A 20521-nucleotide genomic window follows, 5' to 3' on the forward strand; every position below is an offset into this window, starting at 1 on the left:
AAATTGCTCATATGTACATGAAATTTTTTATTAAAGTATTTATTTGCATAATCAATTATGGTATTCAAATTTTGAAAAAAAGATAAAACAACGGAAAAGTTACTAAAATTGAATACGGTCTAGATGTGAACCTGTTGTTGGTAGCATGCTAACTTAGACTGTTCTACTATGCTCATTAAAATATATAATTTTTTTTGGAGTAGAAAAGTTAATTATATAACAGGTAAGATAAAGCAGGTGACCCCAAAAGATAACAGTCCTACTCTCCATGATCATTTCTCCGAACTTAATATCACACTTCATTCTTGGATTTAATTTAATATTTGCCTCTTGCATAAGTTCAGAAGCTAATCTTTAACACACATTGTAATATCTACATTATAACAGGGATGACTCAAGTACCATAGCTTATTTGCTTTTTTAGTATCAGGTAGTCTATAATGGGGGGGGGGGGCTACCTCGTGATGATTATGAAATTTTCTTTTACATTACCCAAAACAAAAACTTCATTATCTATGTAAAAATAGATAAATTATGCAAAATAATACAAAATGGGACAGTCAGAATTTTAAGGCAAAAATCAACTGAAATTTGGTCCCAAAAATATTCACTAGTTTTTAAACATTACAGAAAATGGAAGTTTTTATATGTGTTTTTTCAGCTGCGTATTAGGGTAATCAAGATATTTGGTAATAATGCGACTGCTAACATTTATTGTATGGTGGTATAATGTGAGGTATTTTTCTATTGTGGTAGATAATTCTTTCTTATCAAGACAGCTGTCCTCTTTGATATGGTGATCTGCACTTATAATGGGACAAAATGAGGGAACCGTCCTTTGTTCTGTGTGTTGTCGTAATTCTGTTTACTAGTGTAACTGCTCTGACGTCATCTGAATTTGAAGCAAAGATAGATGGTACCATCAATAAGGTAAGAATGGGTAGTTTCAACCTGAGAAAAGATGAGGATTCATTTAAAAACCATCTGACACATATAAGGATGTGTATTTTGGGAAAAATAAAGGACTTAAATAACTTCAATAAGAAAAACACAGTTTTTATTTTATTATTCCTCCCAATGACAAGTCACATTATGTTTACTTTGGCCCATTCTAAAAATGAACATTAGTAATGGCACCAAATACATGCTGGTAGTCAAAATAATCATTGACCCATTTTGAAAAGAATACTGTGGACACTATCATCTTACACATTTCTGTAATGTAAGACAGTCCCATATTTCTAAAATGACTACATGTACATTGTACATTATAGTTAATGTATAATGATTTCAGCAGGTGATAGAAGGGAATATACATAAATACAGCACGAATACGAATTGTAAATTCTAAATTCGTTCAGTACATTGATTATCGGTACTACAGGCACTAAAATGCCATCCTAAGAATCCAGGATTGACCATTAGTGTCGTGAAGGATGGAAAGTTATTATTTGCCAAAGGATACGGAGTCACAGATACCACCTCCAATGTTCCAGTTACGAATGAGACGCTTTTCCAAATCGCTTCCATGTCGAAGGCATTCGCTGCAACCCTCCTTGTTAAACAACTACACCAATATTCAAAGTAAGAACCTTTAATTGTCAAATATTTATCAACTAGCGAGTCAGTAAGCCAAAACTATGACACTTACTACAAAGTAGAATTTTTTCCACCGTGTTTTAAATCTTTTTTGCTCTCAAGCTGAAGGATTGTGAGCTATTTCAAAAGTATAAGCTTTTCAACAGAGCTCATATAAGTATAGGAAGTAATTTCAAAGTTCCTGATGGCTTTGCATTAGGGAAACTAAAATTAAAAACTGTCCGAAATCATTTTTTCATGTGTTGAAGTTACAAATCTCGGAATCCATAAAAAAAATTATTTAATCGATTATTTAATCGCATGCACATTCCCTGGTGTATGTTGAATACCAGTACTGCTTTTAAAGTATAACAAAATCGTAACATTCCAGTTTGAGTATTTACACAAAAGTGAAAGACTTGATGGAACAAGGCTTTAGGTTTTCCACACACATAAGAACGGATAACGCTAATTTAGTGGATCTGATGTCCCACACTTTAGCCATTCCTAGCAACAGCTTTCTGAGATTTGACTCCAACCTCACGCGAGAAAACTTGCAAAGGTATGATTAAGATAATATTCCTACCATTCTCAGCTTTCTGCATCTGAAGCAAACATTTTTGATCTTAATAGGATTAAAAATATTTCAAAACGTAAAAAAAATCCACACTTGTAATTCTAATTTGAGTACTTTTATGTCTTAAAAATCTTCAAATATTCGATTGAAATCTAACACAGCATAATGGGTATATATTCGTTTTAATTGTTGCAAAATACCAATGTTTAACCAGTTATACATATTGACAAATCATTCTCTTTATCCGGCAATTTTAAAACACTTCAAAATAACTTCATTTTTTAGACGAATACCATATCTAAAGTCCATACATGCTTTTCGGACAAGTTTTGTCTACAGTAACCTAAACTATGCCTTGGTTACCTACATATCTGAGAAGCTTGGTGGTAAGAAATGGGAAGATTTGATCCGAGAGGAACTGTTTCAGCCTCTGGGAATGGACAGTTCTAACTTTGTAACAACTATTTCTGATTTTTCCAAAGTAGCAACAGGATATGAGAATGGTCCAAGTTCTAGTGTAGTTCCAGTCCAGCGTTCGTTTAGTCGGTGAACATGTTTTAAATTTCATTACTGCAATTTATATATCAACAATTGTTTTTCTCTGTTTTTACTGTCAAATCAGAGACAAAGGCAAATAGAAAATGCAGAAATAACCGTCTAGTCAAAGTTGTACACAGTTGGTAGAATTTTTCCCATCACTAAGTACATCCAATAACCCCCCTTCCCAATGTCCAGTAGAGAGTAAAATCGCAATGTGCTTAAATAGATCGAAGAAGCATGTAGTTGTTTCTTGGCAGCGCCCTGCAAGTCAAACTAAACCTAGGTACTAAATTTTGTGAAACAATCTACACTGTACTCTTATGATATGTATACATGTATATTATACTAGATGAAATCCCGCGCAAGCGCGGGGAATTGAATTTATACCACTACCGACAGAAAAAATCTAATAATATATACATTGTAGTTTCTACTGACAGCCTACAGGCTTATAGCAGGAAGAAATACTTTGTTCAAAATCCCGCATGAAGTAGAAGTACGTCTCTAACCCCCAACCCCCCTTGTAAAAACAATATCATTAATTGACGTTTATTGTGAAACCTGTTATATACTATGTTATGGATATTGTATATACTATGTTACGGATATTGTACTTCAGATGCTCTTACTCATTTCCGTCAAGAATGAAAGCAGTGAATATGCACATTTTACTGAGAAATAGATTTTTTTTTGGTAAAAATTCACAGGTAGTTGGGTCTTGGTTTATAAATATGTATGTACCTTATTGATATGTAAAAACTGTACCTTACCTCTTTTTTTTTTTTTTTTTTTTTTTTTTTTTACATATCAATAAGGTACATACATAATTATATATCAAGGCCCAAGTACCTGTGTAAAAATTAGCTTTTATGTAACGCCCTATCAATACACTGGCGAATTTAGAGAGGGGGCCCAGCCCCCCTCCCGTTTTGTGTCCAAAATATACATAAAATTTAATAAATCATTTTTTTTGGTGTGTCCGTGAGCCCCTATCCAAACCCCAAACTGGTCCCCCCCCCTTCAAGATTCCTGGATCCGCCACTGGAATAGGCCGAGTATTTGATACAAAAGACTGTATTAAAAAAAACTGAAATGTATTGATTAAAGCACAAAATTTTACAGCATAATTGTATTCGAATAATGCCTTATTCATTAATATTCTCTTTTCATGTAATCAAGTTTATTACGAAGTACAAATTGTACTTCGGGTTCGTTGCCATGATGCTCTCAGTGAGGAATATATATACAAATTTTACCGATTAATTTATTAGGAAAACCTACTACATATATGTAATAGTCTTTCAATATATAAATATATTCACAACTTTCAGTGTTATCAATGATTTATCATTATTTCAATGACCATTCACACAAAAGCTTTTTTTATGTTAAAGCAGCTATAATCGCCTCGTTTTTCTTTTTAACATCGGGCTCGATGCTATATGATGCTATATCTAGAAGCTTCCGTCAATATTACGATCGGTGAATGGCGAAAATAATTTGCACATTTTCCTTTTTAATCGGTTATCACAACTTATTTCTTTTATATCATTTAAATCAAGTTTTTGATTGAATAATTCAGTAATGACGTTTAATGAAATAAATAAACGATTGCTTGTTGTCAGTTTCATTAAAAATTGCCAGTAACTTAGATCCGCCAACCGGAAACGCTACCGTACTCACGTTTTTGCTATTTCATGGCTGTTTATAGAAAATAAAAGTAGACTTTTAATTTAATGTACGATACTTACAATGCAAGTGAAATCTAAATATAGTTTACGGACATCATCTTGTATCGTGTGTATTCTTAGAGGAGTAAGTAAGAACTCAGGTGCACCCGTTTCGGAGTTTATTTGCAAAATTTATTAATTTATACGTATAGATATGTTATATATTTGGACCCTGCTTTAGTAATAAATGCTATTCTTCTGTATATATTACAGAAACAATTAAAGAGGCTGGGGGGTATGCTATTCTTCTGTGTATATTACAGAAACAATTAAAGAGGCTGGGGGGGTTGTGGCCATTTTTAGACTATATTGATCTCCTTTAGAAGAAGAGCTCCATATGAAGATATAGAAAATGATCAAATTTTAAAACTAAAATTTTTGAAATTTTTCTTTGCCAAATGATAGTTGACAGCTTAAGATATCATATCTAAAAAATTAAGTTAAATCTGGTGGTTAATTTGTGGTTAATTTGTTGACCCCCCAGCCTCCTTAAGTGTCTCCAGAATTGCAATATTGTAGGTGTCAATATGTGCATATGTACTTTTTAATTACTGTTTGTTCTACGGTTATTCTTTCTGCAATGATTAAGACATTGAACGTAACTTGTGTCATTCTTAAAATGCATATACAGAATGATAGGCATGATCAAAGGATAGCAAAAATTAAAAAAAAAAAAAAAAAAAAAATTGACCTTTGGCTTTTGGTACTAAGTCGCTGAAAAAGTACTTTGTCCATTACTTTTAATTTGTATGTTAAAATTCTTAATAGGAAATGGGGTATATGGGCTGCATCTAATAGTATCCTTTCAAATGGAATTGATTACGCTAAGTGGATGAATTTTCACCTCAATGGCGGCAAGGATAAAACAGGATCACCACTAATGGACTCCCACTCCTTTGGTTATCTGCATACCCCGCGGAATGTGATTCCGGTATCAGCAGTGGAAAGTTACTTCCGTCAACCCAAGGTCCCAGTGTCTACCAGTGAAACTAGTTATGCGTTTGCTTGGAAGAATGGTCACTACAGAGGTATGCCCATTTTAGTTTCAAGTACGTTTTACAGCATTTTGCCTGCTGGATAGTTGGCTTAAGACTTGGGTTGGTTGATTTAGGGTAATGGTTGATCAGCTAATTATTTCTGGGATAAATTATTGTTCCTCTTCCAAATGTTTGGATAAGATTCGTAAACAAGGAGTATGGTCAAGATTAGCATAGCCACAAAGAATATTAATGCCTCTTACAAGTATCATTCCAAAAGGTATCTATCCAGTTATAATAACTTGGTAAACTCTGCAACACTTAAAATATCTGAATTATTATTTTTCTTTTCAAAATGTAATATTTTCAAAAGCAAGATTGTTGATCGTGCTAAATAGATATTTCATGAAAAGGATGCTCCCCCTACCCTCTGGGTCATGAGTTGAACAAACTTGAATCGAATCTGCGCTGTACATGACTTCAGATGATTGCAAATTAATGTGATTAATCACATACCTAAAGAAGACTTTTTACCAACATATTCCCTTGTAAAACCATGTGCCCCCTCCCCGGAGTGGGGGGGTGGGATGGGGAGCTCAAAGGAGCGATATTTGAAAATAAAGTTGAATCTGCACTACCTAGAGATACTTACATCGTAAAATTGGCCCCTCTCCTTTTGAGATAAAGAGTTTCGAGTTTTTCTTTTATATCCGGATGTAAAACTTTCCATATATTTCCATGTAAAACTTTGATCCCACCCTATTCCATGAGGTCATGATTTGAACAAAGATGAATCTGCATTACCCAAGGATGGACATTCTGCTCTTTTGGAAAGATTTATCCCTATTCCTATGTAAAACTTTGAGGAGATCTTTACTGTGGCCCAACCTTACCTCCCCCCTCCCAGAGATCGCCATAATTGAGAAAAATTACATAAATCTGAACCAACTTAGGCTGCTTTTATATAATTACATGTTTGACTAATTATGGCTTTGCTGTTCTTCAGGAGTGAAGATTATTTGAAAGATTTTCTTTCCATATATTCTAATATAAAACTTTGATCTCGAATTGTGGTCCCACCCTACTCCCGAGGACTTGATATGTATAATTGAGAATCTACATTATGCCGGGAAGCTTTCTAATTTTCAATTTTTCTGGGCCAGTGGTTCTTGAGAAGGACACCACATTCTTTGTGCCTTTTTTTTTTTTAACAAACCCCTGGAAGGCACCTGACTTTTCACTGAACAATTTTGAATACCCTCAACTCAGGGATGCTCTGTGCCTTATGATTAAAATAAGCCAAGTGACGAGAAATCAAAATGTGTAATGTTTATAAACAAATGGAGGACAAGGGACGCCTGGAAATTGGTGATCAGAAAAGCTTACTTGGGCTTTTATCTCATGCGAGCTAAAACACTTTGTATTTATACATGTGGATATCTTTGACAGGAAACCGGATCTTGCGGCATACTGGGAGCACGTTTGGTTACTGTTCATTGGTTACACTTTTCCCGGATCTCAACATGGGCATATTTACCTCAATGACGGGCGATGACGAACATTACATCTTCAGAAACCTGCTTCATAATTATATTGCTGACACACTTCTTGAGGTGACACCATGGTTAAATTCAACCACATTCTGTAGTTTTCCAAACCCATGGTATTCCTCTATTTCATACCATCAGTATGTCAAAATAGATCGCTCAGTATCTGCATCACGTTCTCTATCAGAATATGTTGGTACTTACCACAACGATGCATATGGAGAAGCGCACGTTACTATGGGGAATGGACATTTAGTTTTAACTTACGGTGTTGCTTCTTGGAATCTCTGGCCCAAACATAGCCATGACCAGTTTCAAGGTGAAGGAGTTGGGATGCTGTATGAAACTGAAGACATTCATCAGATCAAGTTTCACACCAGTCACTCGACCATAGCCTCAGTTGAATTGATTAGCTTTCAGTCCAGTGCACCTCCTATTTTTAAGAAAATATCATCATCTCCACCTATTCCATCAGTGGTAGGATGAAAACATGGCAAAAATGTGTTGTTCTTTTTTAAATTAATTTAAAACTTTCTTGATTTTTTCCCGAGTAAAGATAATTCGTATGTAATACTAGAAGAGAAAGCAAAAACTCCACGAAGCGCCGAACTACTGTAAATAAATTCAAACAATTGAAGATATATTTGAAGATATAATCAGCATGTTTATTGGTGTACGCAGCAATTCAATTAAAGATCTATTCAAAATATTGCCACATATAATTCAGTTGCTGATAGTTAATAATTTGCTGGTTTGATTTGCGCAATAACTGAATTGTTGCTCTCTTCAATGATATAATGATACATGTATAAAAAAAAAATTGATTTGATGAGTGCAATAATCCAATTGAAAAGAGAAATAAGTCAATAAATGCGCTCAATTATTGATTTTTTGCTCTCTTTTATTGAAGTGATAACTAATGTAATTTTTTTTAGAGGGGAACATTAATTCTTTTTTGAAACTTGTGAAATAATGAGATCTTCAATTAAAGAAATGTATGTATACGGAGTTCCAAATTAATTCTTGCAAACAGTAAATCCACCTCATTGTTGAGCTCAACTCAAATTGATGAGAACATCAATTTATCAGTCAGTAGCCTGCCTTGGTTTAAAAATTAATCGTATTCGGAGCGTGACTCAAGAGTATCAAATAAGATGGGAGAAGTTAGGACCTCCTGCACGCGATAGTGGGATATTACTACATAAATAATGAAAGTTGACTATGAAAAAACTGAAGTCATCTTGTTTTTCATACATTTTTTTTTGTTAGTTGACCCTTATCGTCTATAGTCAGTAAAACAACCAAATAAGAAACAGATGAGGCAGACTCCGTGGTATTTTTTATTTCAAGTTCAAGGGGATATGTCGAGTCATGTCGAGTCGACATATTAATGGAAGTAACTACTGTTAATTGATATTAAGTCGTCGATATATGTAAATGTCGAGTTGAAGATCACAGAAAGTGTTTTTTTTTTCTTCTCATGTAGAAATTTTTGAATAAATTCTGCTTCATGGGAATATAAAAACAGGTCGGCAATAAAAAGAGCACAATTAGTGCCTATCGGAATTCCAACAGTTTCTTGAAAGACTTGGTTTCCGAAGACTATATAAATGTTGTCAAAGAGGAACCCTAGTACCTTTTAATATCAACTTCAGAGTACATGTACTTGTGTATAGGATCAGAGTGATTTTAACAAAGTAATTTTGTTGATGACCGATCACAAGATACGAAAATATCCGACTTCCATTTTTAATGAAGAAGCAGTTGTCTATGATATCAAAACGCCTATTCTTTAATTCATCGTCAGGAATGTTGTATAATTTGAAAAATTCGGCGATTTTAAATGTTCTTTGGAGTTTTTGGAAATCTACATCTGATTTACACCACTTCTAGAATAGGCTGTAGCACAATAAGTCTGGATTTTCTCCTTTATGGCTATTAATATTTTTGAAGGGAGTCAAAAAAGGGATTGGTAGAACATTTGCTGGACCAGACAATGTACATCTGTTTGTAAGAATTTTTATGAAGTTTAGGAATCCAGTATAGGTAGGGTAGATCGAACTCGTCTTGCATTGGTTGACTGGAATATTAGAAGTATTAAACAATGAAATGTGACTTTGAAGACTTTCATCATAAAAAAGTGAACAGCAAGTATAAGTTGGATTTCCGGACGTAGAATTAAAACCAAGTTCTAAAATACAGTTATAATAATGTGCCTTAAAAACAAAGACAATATTGCTACAAGCCTTATCGGTTGAGATGAGCATCCCCTGCCAACCGGTCACACCCGCCGTGTGCTACTTGTCATGATCGGGAAAAACGGAAAAATCCGTAGACAATTCAATGTGTAAACGATGGCCTATCAATTATTATGAAAAACGTCAGTCAGCATTTTACTTAATGATAGGTTGAATTTTCTGGCAAGGTCATTGTATCGACCATAAAACTTTCCAAATGATGACGTCAAACGAGACGTGATAATTTTGTGTTATTTATGGCTGATTTCTCTGCCTCCTCGGTCATGCCGTGGACAAACTGTTTCTTGTCCTTCCCAACACTCTTCTTAATTTGCTTGTTGGCATCCCTGTATTCTGTTCTTAGTTTCTCCGGAAACTAAGTATCCTGGCTCTGGTTGATTCTTTGTTTCAATTTTTTTCTTTGTTTCACTTTTCCCCACGATCTTGCTGTCAATCATTCTTTGTGTTCACTCTTTTTCTTTCCTATGACTTCATTGCATTCAGTTTATCAGGTGTCTTGGAACTTTACCCATTGATCTTATATGGTTTTGTCTCTCAGACCCTCTAGTGCCTCAGATGTGTTCATTTTTATGTTGAACTCCTCTTTTTTCCCTTTGTTTTAAAAAGAAATTGGGTGTTGAACTTTGCGGTGTGGTGTGTTCAATTTGTCATTGAATTTTCTATTTTCATCTTCAGCGTAGCTGTTTTCATGGATGATTTGAGGATACATCTGCTCCCCGCCTTGTCGCATCTAGCAAGCTTCTCCACTTTCGTTTGATGGTAATATGATTTTTAAAATTTTGTTTATCTTTCCAACTGAGAAAATCCAGGTTGTTTTGTGTATCTTCTTGTGTGGAATTGTGGTATCTCCTATGACCGTATCATCAAAAGTGCAGGAATCTAAGAAACGTGCATTTTGTTTCGCGTTTCCGATGCCGTATTTTCACATGACAAGCTCACTGTTTGTGTTGTCTTCTCCCACCTTTGCATATAAATCTTCAATAACAATTAAGTTCACATATCTGTAAGGTGCACGGTATATCAGTTACTGAAATGCAGAGTAAAATTCATTCTTCTATTGTTCCCCTGCTACATTAGTTGGCACATAAAATTGGATGATCGTAATCTTCCCTACCTAGGAGCTGAATCTGGCTGACATGAGCCTTGGTGACACCGGTTCCCAAGCTAACATCGCTTTTGTTGTTTCTGGTGTATTATAGCATTAAGACAACTCCATAAGTATACGCATGGTCCTGTTCGTCGCGTGTCCTGTGTATAGATGATGGACTCTCTTGATTATGTCCCCTTCCGTTCATATAAACCAAGTACATTTTCATCTTTTTTGCTACGCGGGCAGATTTCCCGGCCTCGTGTATTCTTTTGATATTAAAGGTCCCTATTCTGGTATTAAATTAGCCTTAATCAACGGGATTTATCGGTGAACTGGCTTCCTGATAGTTTTCACTCGCACACCTCATGAGCTCCGCTTGAGAGCAATGTCTCGTACTTGTGGTGTTGTTGCTATTTCTATAGAGGATTTTTTTTATGTTTTGCCTTTTGGGTTTGCTGACCCCAAGTACAACCCTTTGAACCCGGAAGACCAGAGTTTTTTCTCTTCGGGTTTTCTTCCCTTAGCCACGGGTTTCAGTTATTAAAAGGCGCTGAAGACTCATCTTTTTCCATTCTCATGCAGCTGCTAAAGCATTACTAGGGTCACTATAATGAGGAGGAGGTAAAGATATGCTTTGTGAGCAGTGATCAAACTAATACATCCAGTGAAGAATACGAATCGTCAACAGGGCAAAAACAAGGATCTCTAGAAACACCAGACTGAGAGGTGCTTAAGATGATTTGCTGACAGAACCTATCTGAGACGGTGGGCATTAACTCGAGGTTTTAGTAATTAGACTTGGTGGCAAATGTACATATCTCTACTTGAGACCCACAACAGCATCTGACCTCTATTGAGAAGGAGTTTAGATTTTTAAACTCATAAAATCCTTAGAAAGAAAGATGCATTGCCGTTCTGGCAAATGCTCTACCAAACTCCTCTCTTTACTCCTTACAAAAATATTAACTGCTGTAAATGGAGAAACTTCAGACGTACTGTGCTACAGCATATTCTAGAAGTGGCGTTAATCAGAAGTGGATTCTCAAAAACTCAAAGAACTTTCAGAAAATTTAAAATCACCACATTTTTCAAAAGTAAATAAAATTAAAAAAAAAACAAACAAAAAACGAACGACTTTTCTACACTTAATACAATAAATTTAAAAAAAAACTAAGTTTTTTTTTTATTAAGACAACTGTTTCTTCAATAAAAATGGAACTCGGAATTTTTTGTATCTTGTGAATGGTTATCAACAAAATTACTTTGTAAAAAAATCACTGATTCTACACACAAGTACTCTGAAGTTGATATCAAAAGAATGCTGGAGTTCCAAAGGCGGATCCATCCCCCCCCCCCCCCGTTTGAATATTTTTATTACATATAGGTATAGATCCTTTGTCCATTATTCTAAAATCAAGGGTGAAACACTTCTTATTTGCAAGAATTTGTCAGCCCGGATCCCCACCAAGACTTTGCCCTGGACCCATTGGGGGGTTTTAATGCAGCCCCTAGACCCCTTGCCTTCTACTGAAATTCCTGGATCCGCCACTGAGTTCCTCATTCAAAATCTTTATGTAGTCTTCGGAGACCAGGTCTTGCCTCTTTATTAGCGGACCTGTTTATATATTTCTATGAAGCAGAATTTATTCAAGAACTACATTTATATAGCTGGGGATCCAAGAAAACTTCGCTATATCCGTGAATTCGCAATGTCCGTGTTCGTACTAAACGAGTATCAACTCGATATATCCCTGTGAACTTGAAATAAAAGACACCACAGTCTGCAAATATCTGTTTCATATTTGGTTGTTTTACTAAATAAAGACGATAAGGGCCAATTAACAACGAAACTGAATGACAAGCAAGATAGCTACAGCTTTTCTATCGTGAAATTTTCTTATTTAAGAAGAAATATTCCGCTATCACCTGCATATGGTGTTTTCATCTCCCAACTTTTTCGATACTCAAGAGCATGCACTGAGTGTCTGCAATTTTTAAAGCGAGTCAGGTAACTGACATATAAGTTGATGTTACAGGGATTTCAACAACTTCATTTAAAGACAGCATTTCTTAAATTCTGTGGTCGTTAACATGACTTTGTTAAACATAATTTCTCCTTTAGTCGTATTTTGTCTGACGTGTTTCAAAACAATTGTTAGGCCTTTGTTTTTATACTAATTTGACTACGGATTGTTCCATCTACCCGATCAATACATTAGGGCTCACGGCGGGTATGACCGGTAAATAGGGGATGCTTCCTCTTAGGCACCTGGCCCCGGGCCACAAATGTTTTATTTTACTCAACTCAGATCTGAGTAGAGTAAACTTTGTCTTACTCTCCTGGGTCTCGACTCTAAAAAGTGTGCCACGAACGCTGAGGAAACTCAACTAAGCAGAGTAACAAAACTATAATATAAGTAAAGCTCAAAGTTTTGTACATGATACCAGCAGCCTAAAAAAAAAAATAGAAATAAATAAAAATAATTTCCAAAGTGTTATTTTCTCTGTCACTGTTCCTCAGATTATAAAATGTAATTGTGACGTAAAATTCAGTTTATGTGACATCATTTTACCTACAGAACGCCCGTGTTACCAAAATGGCAGAGTGCGATATTGGAGTAATATATAATATAATTCCGCTTAAAGACACTGAAATTGTGACTGAATTGGGCAATGTCGAGAAAACACTCAATTTTACTTTGGCGTCATCCACTCCCCTGAAAAGGAAACCTAGGCCTACATGGTCCGATTTGGAACAATCGATACTATTTGAAAATATATCAAACAAGAAAGGAAAACTATTTGGAAAGTTCAGGGGAGCCGGCAGGGGTAAAAAAGAAAGAGAATCCGCATTGGAAGAGGTTGTTAAGGCAGTAAATGAGTATGTTTTTGACTTTGTAATTAAACGTCATTTTCTTCGAATTTTAATTTGATTTATTCTCATTCGGCGAATTATGAATCAGAATCAGTTGAAATGAAATCGCTTCAACTTCCTGAATCCCAGGTACCAAATTAAGAAAATTATTCTTCATACAGATATAATATTGTAGAAATATTCTTCATTGTGACTTTTGTATCTGTCGAAAGAAAAGATACCTACATATAATTTTGGTTTGTATTCGCAGTAAAATTTCTAATTGACAAATATATCAACACTGGCGTAAAAGGCTATATGCATGTTTTGTAGATTTTCGCAAAGCATTTGTTACAGTTATTCATGAAGGCATTAGATCAAAACATTTATAGTTAAATATAAACGGTATGTTCTTTAATATACTGTCCTCTACAAAAATTTAAATTTTTTCCAATTTAAATTTGTCGTATAATTGTCGTGTACTCATTATATGAATTTTTAATTCAATAATAAGTAAACGAAAATACTAAGCAACATGTACAGACATAGCCACACTTCTATAAAAATAGGTAACAAGTTAACTTCCCCATATAGACCAGAAACAGGAGTTAGACAGGGAGATGTATTAAGCCCAAACATTTTAAAATATTTTTAAATGATTTTTCCAAATTACTTGATGAAGAAAGTATAGGACTTGTTAATCTCTCTGGAAAGAAAATTCTTCAGTTTTATATGTTGATGATCTTGTTTTAGTATCAGATAGCCAAAACGGACTGCAAAACAGATTTACTTTATAAATACTGTAAAGACTGGTGCTTAGAAATTAATACAAGCAAAACTAAAGTAGTGATCTTTAACAAAAGTGGTCATCTTATCAATGAAAAGTTCACACTTGAAAATTCACATATTGAATGTGTAAACAAAAATAAATACTTAAGTGTAATTTTAACCTCCTGTGCCTTCTTGAAAGAAGCAAGATCTCATTTTTATTATAAAGCTCTTAAAGTCTCTTTCAAACTATACAAACATCTAAACTCTATTCATCCCCCCATCAAAACACTTTTACATCTTTTTGATCATATGATAAAACCTATTGCATTATATGGCTGTGAAATTTAGGGAACCCTTACATCGCGCATACAGGAAAAAGACAAACATTGATATGATATTTTTAAAAGAGGGAGGTAGATAGCTTAAATATCAAATTTTGTAAATATCTATCTGAAGCTGGGAAGAAAAGTACAAATATTGCAATAATTCTGAATTGGGAAGATACCCTTTGTATTTCTCAACAATTCGAAACATCTTATTATACTGGCATAGGTTGGAATCAAGTCCAGAATCCTCCCTGTTACATAATGCACTTATACAGAAAATATCAACCTTAGTCTAGGCAATATTAACTGTTGGTACAAAATGTAATTTATTTCAGTAAGAAAATTAACATTTCATTATAACAATGTAAAAAATACAAAAACACATTTAAAAAAAAAAAAAGAAAAAAAACTTGAAAAAAAAACTTTTTTTTTACAATATTGGACAATGAAACGTGAAGAAGGACTTAACTCGGGAAAACTTACTACTTATTTTATGTTTAAAGAAAATTTTACAATGGAAAACTACGAGGGTTGATCAAAAAGTTCTTGGAATTTCTTTCTAAAATTTTATCGTGATGTGATTAAAGCAAACAATAGACATATTTATAAAATAGAGCCATTATGCAACAATACTGGAAAATTTCAGCAAGTTCCAATTACTATTAAGGTCACACGAGCTATCTGAACATGGACAGTTGTAAAATCCGGGGGAGACTTCGACGTTACGTCAGTAGGAATGTCACGTCACGTTGTAGGAGCATCTCACCCTTACGTTCAATTCGACTTAGAAATTCTACAGAACGCTGCATTCTTTTCTCCATTTCTGCTCTCGGGAAAAGCCTAGGTACCCATCTTGCACCCACTTTCTTTTTATTACGATCATTTTTCAAAATACGTTCCATCGTTCCTATTTCAGTAGCAATGTCAACCACAGTACGGCGGCGGTCCGCGTCCATTAACCCTCTCAATATGTCTGCGAGGGAAAAAAAACGACCTTCCAATAGGCGGCCACACCTTTCATCCTCTTCCATAGAAGTTCCATTTTTTTTATATATATTTTTCACGCCAATGGAAAGCAAGTGGCTTACTTGCACTTTTGTCCTGCCTGTATCAGTAGTATGTGCGTTTAAGTCGGAGTGTTCCCGAGATTTTCACAAAACTTATTACTTGACCGAATTTCGACGTTGTCTAACGATGTCAGGATGAACAAATCATCAATAGAAAAACTAAATATACAGTCAAATCGATAAAACTCTCACACAAAGGTTTATAAGAGGTCAAGCAATCGTAACAAGCATTCTGAGAGTATTGCATTAGCAATACTAGTCCCCTACCGGCAATTGTAATCTGGTTCCCGTTAAAAATTGAAAATGCCATAATTCCGTTTAAAATCATTGAAGCGGAACGAAATGCAAACTTGATCTATAAGTAATCAAGGTTAAGTCACATACCAAAAATCAGCTCAATATCTGAAAGCGTTTAGAAAAAATCGCGGAAAACCCTTAAAAATTAAAAAGGTCGTAATTCCGTCAAAAATCAATGAAGCGGAATGAAATGCAAACTTGACCTGTAACTCATCAAGATACACTCACTTACTAAAAATCAGCTCAATATCTGCAAGCGTTTAGGAAAAAAGTGCGGAAAACCAAGTGGGACAGACTGACAGACAGACAGAGGGACAGACAGACGGACGGAGAGACTCAGAGGAAAACTATAGTCCCCTCCGGTTTCACCGGTAGGGGACTAATAATGACATCATTTTCGTTTCATATGCTACTTAACGTGTTTTTTCCTCACAGTGAGTATTAATTGTTGAAATGATAATAAACGAATTACCGGTAATGTCTCCCCCGCATTTTCAAACATCCGTTTCTATGGCAGCTGTCAAAGTGTTACTATCATGAATATTTAAAATATTTTTTTATTTAAAAAAATTTAATAAGTGTATATATCTCCATCTGTAATTTTCAATCACTTCCACAAATAAACAAATAAAATATTAGGAAATTCCACGAACTTTTGGATCAACCCTCGTATATGTATATCAAATCTCATGAAATTAGAAAATCTATATGTTTAGAATAAGTGCTCATGACTAAAGAATTGAAAAAGGTAGATATGAATCTGTGAAAAATAATGCTGGTCAAAGAATTCCTTTAGAGAGAAACAAAAGAACATGTTTAGTATGTTACCAAAATTGTATAGAAGATGAATATCACTTCTTACTGAACCGGAATGTTGTTTATCCAACCATTTTATATGGAACCAATAGTGTCCGGATTAGACAAGTTTTACTGTAAAACCTTTAGAAATAAAATACGCGTTCATCCCAGGGTTGGGAGGGGGCAGGGAGGGGGGTCGGCGAAGGCCCAGAGATAACTGCGTCTCCTGCTTTTTTTAATAATCTCAAATGTATGTTGGGGAGCAAAGTACATTCTCCCTTCTTAACTCCAATTCCTAATACTATCATCATATACAATGTATGTGATATGTTATTGGCCTGCTTCCCATGAGTATATACATATATATGTATGTTATTGGAGAAGTATAAAATATTTCTATCTGATTTTGTTTGTCGTAGTCCAACGTCCTTCGTGCGACATGCATCGATCGTAAACTTTCAAACTTTTTCAGCTTCTCTTGAACCGTTGAATGAATTTTAACCCATTTTAGACTGTACCATCAATGAGTGAAGGGATACAAAAATGCTAATTTCATGGTCCCTGCTCCCCTGGAACATAAGGGGACAGTCTAAAATCATCAAAAGAGATCAAATTTCAAAACAAAAAATCCTCTTTACCTCTGGACATCAAGCATTAAGCCCTCTACCAAAATTGTAAAATTCATGGTCTCAGGGTCAGGGGTTCTAAAGTAAGAGCGGGTCTCTTATGATCATATAGTGAAAAATATCCTCTCTCCCCAGTATATATATAGCAGATAAACGAGGTTCGTGGTTATGTTGAGAAAGAGTGCCTTTTCCTAGATTGTGATATTTTTGGTCTCAGATCAGGGGCGTGACTCTAATGATCACATATGCCCTCTCTTCCCTTTAGATAAACTAGGTGAGTGGTAATGATGAGTAAGGACGTCTCTTCCAAAACTCGTAAAGAGACGTCACCATACAACGGTGAAAAGCTTCAAGTTAAAACCTAAATGCGGCACCCAAGGCCCTTGAGCAGTAACGTTTCTTTATCGTACCAACGCCCTACCGTGACACGGGATCTCGGTTTATAAGGTTTCACCGAAAGAACTCTGATTTCTAGTGCAGGGCGCTTGTCGAAGGGACACTTAGAATACTATGTAAACGTTTTACGTTTGACACGGCATAGCGAACGAGAATCGAACCCGGACCTCCCTATCACGAAGTGAATGTCAACGAATTTCTGTTCTTATTCTATAAGAGGTTACCGTCACGGTACATGTAACTCAGTCGGTAGAGTGCTCGATCAGTGGTTGAAAGGTCGTGTATTCGAATCACGGCCGCGACTGACCTAAGTCGATAAAAAATAGGTAGCAACTATTCCTTTGCCAAGCGCTCGGCACTTTGAAGTGAAAGTTGCGGGTCATTCGGATGAGACCTTAAAAAACGAGGCCCCGTGTCACGGTATGCGTATAAAATGGTTTGCAAAAAAGGACAAAACAAAACACAACCACATACACACAAAAACAAAACAACAAAAAGAAACAAAAACATAAAGAACTGCGAACGATAGCATTGTTCTGCCGCCTACCTCCAAGTCAAATTTCAAAAGTTAACATATTTGAATGATTTTTCATATTTATATAGATATTTATGTGAATTTTCATAAAACATAACTTATTTGGGAAAACAAAGAGAGATAGCTCTTTAATTTTAGTAAAAATTGCGTTTTTCACCATAAAAATCAACGGAAAATATTTTTAAAACATCTGTCCCCCCTGTGAAACAAAAAATTCCTTTTTTTCTTTGTGGTTTTAAGTGTGTCAAATGTTGTGTAAAGGAATCTGATGTTCAATCTGGTGAGTGTTACATAAGTTTTGGATTTTTTTCAATACGTATACAACCGCCCTATTTAAATTTAAGACTTTCTTTGTTGTGAACTCGTATTCACCTCACAATGGCTGATAAAGCGGGAGCTGGAAAAAAGACACCAGACAAAGAACAAAAACCAAAAAAATTAGTTCAGTTAGATTTGAAAGCGGCACCTATGTCCGTCAGAAAATCTATTGTGTCTGAGAAGGCTGCGGCGAAAAAACCTAGAACTAGTAGTGGAGATCACACCCCTAATCATGATAACAGTAAATCAGAACAGCATGACGAAATCGCTTGCGATCTTAGACAAATTCAAGACAGTCTTTCAGAAATTAGAGACTCAATGGTTAAGAAATCAGATGTAAAACTTTTAGTCTCGGAAATTTTGTCAGAGTTGAAAAATGAACTGAAAGGTGAGATAAAAAAAGAAATAATCACAGAGATGAAGGAGGATTTTGAAAGAAATATTAAAAACACAGTTAAGGAAGAATTTGAAGAAAAAATAAAGAAAACATACAAAGAATTTGAAACACAAACAAAAGAGATCTCTGACGGGTTTAACCTCGATTTCGACACCCTTCGAGAAAAACTCAGTGCCCAGGCGAGTGAAATTAGATCTTTGAAGGAACGACTAAGAAAATGTGAATCTATAGCAGGGTCAGCTATCACCCTCGCAAATCAAAATCAACAATATTCACAGAAAAGTAATATTAAATTTACAAACTGGGCAGAGGAGAAAAATGAAAATCTTAGACAAAAACTATGCACAACGCTAAAAGAAGTGGTGGATGTTGACCTTGACCCCGCCGATATCCTGGCCATTCATCGTATCCCGGGGGGAGATGGAAAAGGACCACGTCCTGTCATCGCAAAATTCCGCAACAACGACATCAAAGTCCATGTTATTAAAAACAGATCTGAGAAAAATCTAAAAGACATCTTTATTATGCATGACCACTTAACACAAATGAACGCTAAACTAGTGCGCGATTTGAACAATGATCCGAGAATTCACAGTGCCTGGTATTATAATGGAAAAGTGTTTGCTCTGGACGGAGAAGGAAACCGCCACAAATTCGATATTCTGGACAATGTGTCTGAAAAACTGAAAGGATACTGAATACAATTGTTCAAATGTGCAGCGGAGCGGACCTTGTTTCGACACCATTTGACTGTGGGATCGGGCTCGTTTGACTGTGAGATCGGGCTCACTATACTATAAATTAAATCATGTTTACTGTTTGTGTAAGTGTGTTGGTGAGTGTGTGCATATTCCCCTGCTTTTCTATTACCAATATGTGCTTCGATTATCTGAAAAGATGGTGCTTATCACTTTTTATGATTTCTATTTTATTGCTTTTTTCTAAATTGCTACAAACTAAATAAGTGACTCAATTAAAATAGCAACGGTGAATTGTCAAGGTTTGGCAACAGGTACCAAAAGGCAGGATGTTTTAAATTATTATAAGAAAAAGGGCTATTCAATTCTTTGTTTTCAGGATACTCACTTTACAAAAGAAATAGAACCTTATGTTGAAACACAATGGGGATATAAATGTATTTTCAATTCGTACAAGTCAAACTCAAGAGGGGTATGCATTCTGTTTAATAACAATTTTGAATTTCAGATTCACAGGGAGAAACAGGACATTAATGGTAATCTATTAGCTCTCGATATGACAATCGAGGATAATAAAGTTACTTTAATTAATATCTATGGACCAAACACAGATAATCCAGAGTTTTATGAGTTAGTAAGAGAAACTTTATTAGAGCTTGACAATGATTATTTTATATTATGCGGTGATTTTAATCTGGCTCTTGACCCATCAATAGATACAGAAAATTATTGTAACATTAACAATCCAAAGGGGAGAGAAAAACTTTTAGAAATTATGAATGATTTACAAATAGTTGACTATTTCAGGATTTTGAATCCAAACTTAAAAATGTTTACTTGGCGGAAGAAAAATCCAGTGAAACAAGGACGTTTAGATTATTTTTTAATTTCTGAAAATATGTGTAATTTGGTCGAAAACTTAGCAATTAAACCAGGGTACAGATCGGACCACTCATCAGTGGTTCTTGATATAAAATTTAATACCTTTAAGAAAGGAAAAGGTCTCTGGAAATTTAACAACTCTTTACTTACAGACATAACATATGTTAACAAGGTGAAAGAAACAATAAAGTCTATTAGAAAACAATATGAAAAGAATAATGTGCTTATAGATGATATGGATAACAGTACATTTCTTGAA

At 35.0% G+C, this 20521-nt stretch overlaps 1 protein-coding gene across 1 annotated transcript; it reads left to right on the forward strand.

The window, feature by feature from the left end:
• The first annotated feature begins 822 nt into the window (after positions 1 to 822).
• Positions 823 to 7435, forward strand: LOC133182662 (gigasin-6-like). The gene is made up of 6 exons (XM_061317516.1): positions 823 to 930; positions 1385 to 1584; positions 1970 to 2140; positions 2441 to 2701; positions 5194 to 5453; positions 6852 to 7435. Exons 1-6 carry the CDS (start codon positions 823 to 825, stop codon positions 7433 to 7435), a joined length of 1584 nt encoding a protein of 527 aa, XP_061173500.1.
• The last annotated feature ends 13086 nt before the right edge of the window (positions 7436 to 20521 follow it).

This window comes from Saccostrea echinata, unplaced genomic scaffold (genome assembly GCF_033153115.1).
Source record: "Saccostrea echinata isolate AGI-Se365-2 ecotype Australia unplaced genomic scaffold, CSIRO_AGI_Sech_v1 ptg000009l, whole genome shotgun sequence".
Taxonomy (NCBI): domain Eukaryota; kingdom Metazoa; phylum Mollusca; class Bivalvia; order Ostreida; family Ostreidae; genus Saccostrea; species Saccostrea echinata.

Excerpts from the sequence above, each read along its gene's own strand:
- LOC133182662 (XM_061317516.1), top strand. The coding sequence starts at position 823 with ATGAGGGAACCGTCCTTTGTTCTGTGTGTTGTCGTAATTCTGTTTACT. Across the intron at positions 931-1,384 it reads TAGATGGTACCATCAATAAG|GCACTAAAATGCCATCCTAA; the intron begins GTAAGAATGGGT and ends TCGGTACTACAG. Across the intron at positions 1,585-1,969 it reads CAACTACACCAATATTCAAA|TTTGAGTATTTACACAAAAG; the intron begins GTAAGAACCTTT and ends GTAACATTCCAG.